The 8,022-nt window shown below is 38.1% G+C and overlaps 2 protein-coding genes across 2 annotated transcripts; both read left to right on the top strand.

The window, feature by feature from the left end:
- Positions 1 to 210: 210 nt before the first annotated feature.
- On the top strand, positions 211 to 2,629 carry LOC149188745 (putative LRR receptor-like serine/threonine-protein kinase At1g67720). Its single transcript, XM_089410053.1, has 6 exons — positions 211 to 476; positions 750 to 1,293; positions 1,651 to 2,123; positions 2,206 to 2,331; positions 2,415 to 2,500; positions 2,615 to 2,629. Exons 2-6 carry the CDS (start codon positions 1,211 to 1,213, stop codon positions 2,627 to 2,629), a joined length of 783 nt encoding a protein of 260 aa, XP_089266179.1. The 5' UTR covers positions 211 to 476; positions 750 to 1,210.
- Positions 2,630 to 3,577: 948 nt separating this feature from the next.
- Positions 3,578 to 5,430, top strand: LOC149188744 (putative LRR receptor-like serine/threonine-protein kinase At5g48740). The gene is made up of 6 exons (XM_089410052.1): positions 3,578 to 3,770; positions 3,900 to 4,026; positions 4,074 to 4,187; positions 4,324 to 4,513; positions 4,770 to 4,902; positions 5,020 to 5,430. Exons 1-6 carry the CDS (start codon positions 3,582 to 3,584, stop codon positions 5,308 to 5,310), a joined length of 1,044 nt encoding a protein of 347 aa, XP_089266178.1. The 5' UTR covers positions 3,578 to 3,581; the 3' UTR covers positions 5,311 to 5,430.
- The last annotated feature ends 2,592 nt before the right edge of the window (positions 5,431 to 8,022 follow it).

The raw sequence follows: 8,022 nt of genomic DNA, 5'->3' as shown, positions 1-8,022 counted from the left end.
TAGGAAATATGGCTTTCCCTAGGTTTCCGGCTGCGAAAGTTTTCTGACCACAAATAGCTCTGGTAATCCCGGCCGGTCGCCAACGTCCGTCTATGTAAACGGAGACGGAGAGGTTGGCCTGAACATGCCACGTAAGCGGTTGCTAAGAATCTGCAATCGGGATAAGTGGACAACCCTAACCCTTGGAGAGACCCTTATCCAACGGAGTGTAACACAGTGCAGAAGAAATATATTACAGAGAGGTCGAACATAGGGAAAGACCAGGGAAGCTCTGGTAAAGAACACTTTTCATTTCTCCAGAAATAGGGAGCCATTTGTTCCAAATCTTCTTTTCAATCTATCGTTAGATCTCTAGAGCCATTTTTTTTAAAATATGGGTGAAATCATGGACAAAATTCAGTATGGCAAATCGGGCAGTTGCATAACGCCAGTCGGAGTGCTCTTGAGTTTATTGTCTCTTATATATGCTCAACCAGGTATGTCCTGAGTTACCCTCTAACCGTAAGAAATGGCTCATAATAAGTTTGCTTGCTACGGAAAAAGTCGCAGGGTTTCTCTTTTGTCTAACTTTTAGAATTGTCATTTGATATCTTGTTGTTTGATAAGGCTCATCGATCATTTTTTTACATTTAGTTGAGAAGATATTGTTGTATTAATTGATATCTGGTCTCGTGGAAGGATTTTTGATATTTTTTCACATTTTTTTGAGAAGATATTGTTTTATTAACTGATATCTGGTCTTGTGGAAGGCTTTTTGAGCATCCGTTGCGGAGGGAAAGCAGTTCAAACATCGGAAGACAATATGACATGGGTCACTGATGCTAACTACATAGACGTGGGTCAGACAGCAGAGCTCAGCTACGACCAAGGCTACGATTTCGGCATACATTGTCTACGGGTGTTCCCAAAGCCTCTTGAAAAGTCTTGTTATCAATTGCCTGTGGTCCCCGATGTGCCTTACCTCTTAAGATTATTGTTTGTCTTTGGAAATTACAGTGGATTCAAACGATTACCAAGCTTCGCTTTCTCTATTGAGACACCAGGCATGTTAGCTACGGGAAATGTATCGATCCCAGATCGACCCAATGCAACTTATGATGAAATAATATTTGTTAGTTCTGGCTGAGTGCTGTACATTTGCTTGATTAGAACCTCGGAGCTTGATGATCCCTTTATCTCTGGTATCCAACTGAGGAAGCTCAAACCAGGCATGTACGGACAAGCTAAGCCAGGAACAATGTTAATGTCACCATACAGAGACGATGTTGGTGGAAGTCAGTTTGATCAGATTAGGTGAATATTTTGGGCTGTATGCATTTACTCATGGAAATCTAAGCGTAATAATCAACCATTCAGTGGCAATAATTTTTTTTTTTTTTTTTTTGCATTCCCTCTTTATTGTTTATTTCTTTGAGTTTTGTTTATTATTTTCTCTATTAGTTTATTTGTATTTTTTTGGAAATCTAAGAGTCACAATTAACCAGCTAGTCTCGTTGATATTCATTGTAACCCATTTTCCTACAGCCAGTTAATAAATTTAGATCTTTCCATGGCAGTACCACATGACCAAATGAAATTTGATATGTGAGCACTGGTTATATTTTTTTTGTAATGACTGAGTTGAATGGCTTTGTATGGTTGATAAAACAGTTATCCTCAGGACGAGTTCGACCGGATCTGGGACTCTATTATGTCTACTACTAATTCTATTGATCTACGGTTTGTGAGTACTGAGGAGCCCATTTCAACAAATGATACCAAGGAACTTCCTCCACCTGCTGTGATGCAAACGGCAGCGGTTATAAATATAAAATATGCGTTTCAACTCCCTGATCCGATCCCTGGTCACAAAGTATTACTGCTATTATATTTTGCAGAGATCGAGAAGCTAAATATGTCTCAATTGAGATCATTTTACGTGACAATAAATGATGATTTTCGATCTGACGCCATTACAATTCCGCGCAATTATTCTACCTTGGAGCTAACATTCATATCCAATCGAACAGATTACTTCTACTTTGCCTTTGAGAACACGAGTGATGCTACTATTGGTCCCATACTCAACGCTTATGAGATTTACAAAATAGTTGACACCCAACCGACAACATATGCACAAGATCGTAAGTTACCTCACTGACGTTTAGAGATTGGAATGGTTGATATTATGATTCAATTCTAACCAAAGTAATTTTTATAATGCAGTTAAAGCTCTAGAGGCCATCAAAAGCAGGTTTGGCATAAAAGATTGGATTTCCGATCCTTGCTTTTTGATCCCATGGAAAGGAATTGTATGTGAAAGCAATTCTTCGCCAAAAGAATTTCGGAAATGTAAGTTTGATTATTTCATGTGTTTAGGGTTGAAATTATAAAATTGAGGAGATTCATAGGTGAAATTGTATGTTGACGAAAAGCGTATTGTTGCCAGCGATTTGTCAGGAAAGAATCTTACAGGATTGGTGCCAAACGAAATTGGACAGTTGACAGCATTAGTGAAATTGTAAGCAGAATTTGATTTCGAAGAAATCCTGATGAGGCTCGGGTCATAGTTTGTGTTTGATTGTTATATCAGATGTGCAGTACTTACCGTTCGTGATGAAATTTAATTTTGCAGGTCACTTTGCAATAATTATTTCATGGGGCTGTTCCCAAATTTTTCCAGTCTAACCATGCTGGAAAAGCTGTGAGTTTCATTTCAACAATTAATTTTCTGCTTATCTGGTTTTATTATTGAGCCTCTCTATCTTCATTAAACCAAAATTTACTTTGCTATATCGTGTAGATGTCTACAAAACAACTCTTTAAGCGGTTCTTTTCCATTCTGGCTATCTGAACTGAAAAACCTAAAAGAGTTGTACGTCAACTACTTTCTTCCTTTTCTATTTATCTTTTGGCAACTCTTATTCAAAATTAAATTAAGATAATCAGTAAATTTTATTCATAATTAATATTTTAGCCAAGTTAAATGAAATTAATGAGCAAGTTTTATATAGTAATATTTTTTCGACAGGAATATAGGGAATAATAATTTCAGTGGTGCAATTCCTGCCGAGCTTCTCAATAGTTTGGTGAAATTCAGGTAACCATATCCTATTTTATGTTCTTTATGTTTTGAGACAAACCGCACGTGGAATTAACAATTTTCTTTCTTGTTTTCTATAATGGAAAATGACATAGACATTGATAACCAATCCAGCATAGATTGTAATTAATCTAAATGGAAGACGTTCGTAAAATATCTCTATTTTTGGTATGTTACAGTTACTGTGGAAACGCCTACTTACAGATCCCTAAGGGGGGATGCATTCTACATAATACAAAGGAGAATAAATTGAAGGTTGTCCTCGGAACAACCCTCACCGGAATTCCCATCATCGCTTTAGTGTTGATAGTATCTATTATTATGTACCGCAATAAATTGGGGAGAAAAGAACAGGGAACTGTGCTGGAAGAGGAACGAAGATCTTTAGCGGCCGGAGGTTAGGAAATGCTAGCAATATTAGATATAATTTTAAAATAATATGAAACGTACCTGTAGTTTAAAAGGATTTTTGTGCTTTGAATGTACTGCAGATTACTCAATGGGTCCAACAAAGCTCGGTGTCTTCACTCTGGAAGAGATGATAGCAGCCACACAAAGCTTTAGTCGGGAGATCGGACGAGGGGGATTTGGACCGGTGTTCTTAGGCGAATTACCCCGAGGAAGAAACATAGCAGTAAAAGTGCTCTCACAGTTCTCCCAACAGGGATTTCAGGAGTTCATGAATGAGGTGATTCTCGTATATTTCTTTAATTATATAATAGGGTGTAATTTGGATTATGTAACAATGTCTAACCACACAGTTTTGGTAGTATATGTATTTATAATTCATGCATGTTATTTTACTCTATGAATGCAGGTTGATCTTCTTTCCAGAATTCATCATAGGAACTTGGTATCTCTACTGGGTTATTGTAACCAATCCAAAGAAGTTATGCTTGTCTACGAGTACATGCCGGGAGGTTCCCTAAGGGATCACCTTTATGGTAAATACTTCAGCTGACAGTTATGCTTGCTTGTGTCGATAGAATAGGCAAGGTAACCCACACGCATTTACTTCTGTTATTTTGTTTACCAGGTCCCAGCGCACTAGATTCCAATCTAAATTGGAGAACCAGGCTCAAAATAGCTTTAGATGCAGCGCAAGGTAGCTATTTCTCTTAATTACTTTAATGCTCAGGACATTTTTATGATCTGAACGCCAGTTATTAAGTATTGCTTAGTGGACAAATAATACTTAACCACATATCTGACGCTATCCACTTGTGGGTTTCTATTCAAAGGATTGGAATACCTGCACGTAGGTTGTGCCAAAAAAGTAATTCACAGGGATATAAAGACCGCCAACATCCTTTTAGACAACAATTTTAATGGAAAAGTAGCCGATTTCGGTCTTTCCAGGATAACAAATGATGGGGAGGCTACTCATGTTAGCACTGCAGTGAAAGGAACATTCGGATACCTCGATCCAGAGTACATAACTTTACTCTTTTTGCAATATTCTTTATGTTTAACAAATTCAATTCGAGTACTGCCAAATTTTATTCTTTATGTTTAACGAATTAAGTTAGAATACTGCCAAATTTTCCATGATGCTTGAGAAGCTTTCTTTAAATTTTTGGTTGCGCCCAGCTTTCAATTAAATATTAAGAGGACAGAATTTATTTATTTAATTTATTATATATATAAAATAAAGTAAATATCAATTTACCAGGGGTTACTTTCACAGGTACTACAACAGTCAAATGTTGACGGAAAAGAGTGATGTTTATAGTTTCGGAGTGGTTTTGTTGGAAATCATATCGGGTAGACCGCCCATAGATCCAAAACTAGCTGAAGATGAAGTAAACATCATTCACTGGGTAAGGATTCGTATCATCAATCATTCCAAAATAAGAATATTTGACGGCATTGACAAGAGAATGTTTAGTAGTGCATGTCCGGGTAGAGACTAACAATAATTATTGGCATATCTACAGGCAACACCGTATCTAGCAGAAATAGATGAAAATGGTGGCACATTAACAGAAATCATAGACAAGATGTTGGGCGAAAGTTTCGACATGAAATCCATGACTTGTGTTGCCAAAGTAGCGATGAGATGTGTTCAGGCTGGACGCTCCTGTAGACCTAGCATGAGTGAAGTAGTGGCAGAGCTGAAAGAGGCCATAAAACTTGAGAACTTGTTGGCCGGTCAGGTGGATTCCAGTGGAGGCGAAGGAATGGAGTGGAGTGATGACAGCTGCAACATTTCTAATGTGGGAAGATAAGATAATTATCTAAATCTTATGAAAAATGTCATTCCATCCATTAATTAAATTCCACAGTTGAATTTTTGTTACACACTATATTAATTAAACTGCACCATTGTAATTTTGTTACACACCATATTCAAGCAGTGACTAGGTTATATTTAAACACACGACTTCTATTATTTTACACTTGCGGATGTTTTTCAAGTATTTGTGATCACCATCCTTATCCTTGGTAGTTTACAATATGTTTGGCATGTTAGTAATCATGCTTTGTTCTTCCATCACTAATTTTACAAAAAAACAGCCGAACATGACGTGCATTTGAAATAAAGGATTGCAATATGCCTTTAATTCATTTGGAGAACCAATTGATATCAAGAAATAAAGGATTACAATATGCTTTTAAATACGGAGAGGGGGTGTATCAATATATTTTTTTTAACTGTTCTTGTTATTACAAATATATATATATATATATATATATATATGGAACATGGAAATATATAGGTGGAATTAATGCTTTTATTAACACAAATAGTGAAATAAAATAAATAATATATATATATATATATATATAAAACTGGTTACAATTAGTTGCCAAGCTCCAATTTGGACTTGAGTGAGGCTCCAACCTCCAAAACACTAACTCTATTTTGCAATAGTTCTGCACTTAGGAGCACCAACTCCCAAGGATTTCAATCATGTTCAGTTGTGAGGCTCCAACCTCTTGGGCTCCAACCCAAAACAGGTATAAACTGTTTTGCTGCAGTTCTCTGCTCCCAACCCTGCTGACCTTCTGCTTTTCTCCTGTTCTCTTGCTTCTCCGGCTTCTCCTGCCTCTTTCCCGTCCTTCGGCTTCCACTCTCTCTGATTATCCAATACCGTTTACTTGTTTCTCCTGCTTTTTGTATCCCTGATGCCTCTGACAGTTCGTTTCTGCTTACCACCACCTCTTTGGCTTCCTCCTCGGTCGCTGTAGTTTCCTCTTCCTTGCTTGATCCTTCGGCTTTCCTCCTCGGTTGCTATGGCTTCTTCTGCGCTGTGCGAATTCACCGACTCTCTGGGGACACGTAGATTCATAAGAGAGGTCCAACAATGCACAGAGAAATCATGTTTCACGTTACACTGTAACATCACTCATCATTTTTTTAATCATAATGGACATACACAGGGTTTTACAATTTTAACGGAGAAGTCATGTCCCAATCGCAGTCTCAATTTCCATGATTCAGCGCACTAAACTATCGTTTAGGCCTTCTGAACTATCGGGTGCGTTTTATATGCATCTTTGGCCGTAAAACCCTGCGCAAATCATAAATTCAAATATACAGGAATATGAAAAAAAAAGGCTTAAAACTCTAAAGGGCGGACTTAAAAAACATTCTACCCACATCTATAACTGCTTCGGGTCCGGTCTTTATCACCTCGGGCTTTTCCTTTGTATTTTGGTCTTTATACCGAAACCCGCCAATACAGTGAAAATCCCTTATGCGCGGAACTCAAACCTTATAAAGTTGGGCATATAAAACCCATCGGGTCCTCCTGTGTAGTCGCAATCGACAATCGCGGCTTCCAGGGATCCTTTATACATCGAGCCCATGGCAACGCCGATGGCTGACTACCGATCCTCCTGTGGATGCGATATAACATTAATCTTTCCATAATGTTGTCGTCGAGTCTGCAACATCAGTCGGGGGTTTGGGGTGATGGCACATAGCCGAACCGCCGATTTCACTGTCGTCGATATATATATATATATGCCCGCTCTGATAGTGTATTCCAATGCAACTATAATTTCCGCCCCCGATAGTGTAAATACATATATATGTGAATTCAGCCTCTGATAGTGTATTATGATGTATATGTACACTCTGCCTCCGATAGTGTATATTGCGCACATATATATATATATAAACTTTGCCTTTCCACTCTTCTCTATGCTCCGATAGCTCTGTTTGCTTCCTTTGGCTTTGTTTGCTTCCTCCGATGGCTCTATTTGCTCCCTCTGGCTCCTTGAATATTGCCATATTGACGTCAATGACAATCTATGTCAACAATCTCTCCCTTTGTTATTGATGGCAATATTCTCCTGCTCTCCCCCTTTGACATCAATGGAAAAGGAATGCACATAGACTCCAGCTGTCGAACTGCTCCCCCTGTCCTACAACCTCTTTATGAATGAACTTGAGTGATGCTAAAGAGATAACCCCCATCTTTTGACGCAGATGTTCAAATGCCTCTCGAGGAAGAGGTTTTGTGAAAATATCAGCTATCTGCACCTTAGTACTGATATATTCCAAAACGATGTTTTGTTCAACTACTTGTTCACGAAGGAAATGATACTTGATTGGTATGTGTTTGGTCTTTGAGTGCATCACTGGATTTTTGTTGAGACTGATAGCATTTGTGTTGTCACACTAGATGGTAATCAGTTGATCTGTACCTATGTTGACATCTTTTAGAGCTTCTTTCATCCATAGTATTTGAGTACAATAGTCTGTTGTAGCTATATACTCGGCTTCGGCTGTGGATAATGATATGGATGATTGTCTTTTGTTGAGCCAGGATATTAAACAGTCTCCCAGGAAGAATGCGTTTCCACTAGTACTTTTCCGATCATATACACTTCCGGCCCAATCAGCATCGATGTATGCAATTACAATCAGTGTTAAGCTCTTAGGGTACCAAAGACCGAAATCAGAGTTCCTTTCAGATATCTCAGAATTA

This window comes from Pinus tabuliformis, chromosome 3_1 (genome assembly GCF_031772625.1).
Source record: "Pinus tabuliformis cultivar Carrire ecotype Pingquan chromosome 3_1, CPIR1, whole genome shotgun sequence".
NCBI classification, from domain to species: domain Eukaryota; kingdom Viridiplantae; phylum Streptophyta; class Pinopsida; order Pinales; family Pinaceae; genus Pinus; species Pinus tabuliformis.
This window is presented reverse-complemented; position numbering and strand designations above follow the sequence as displayed.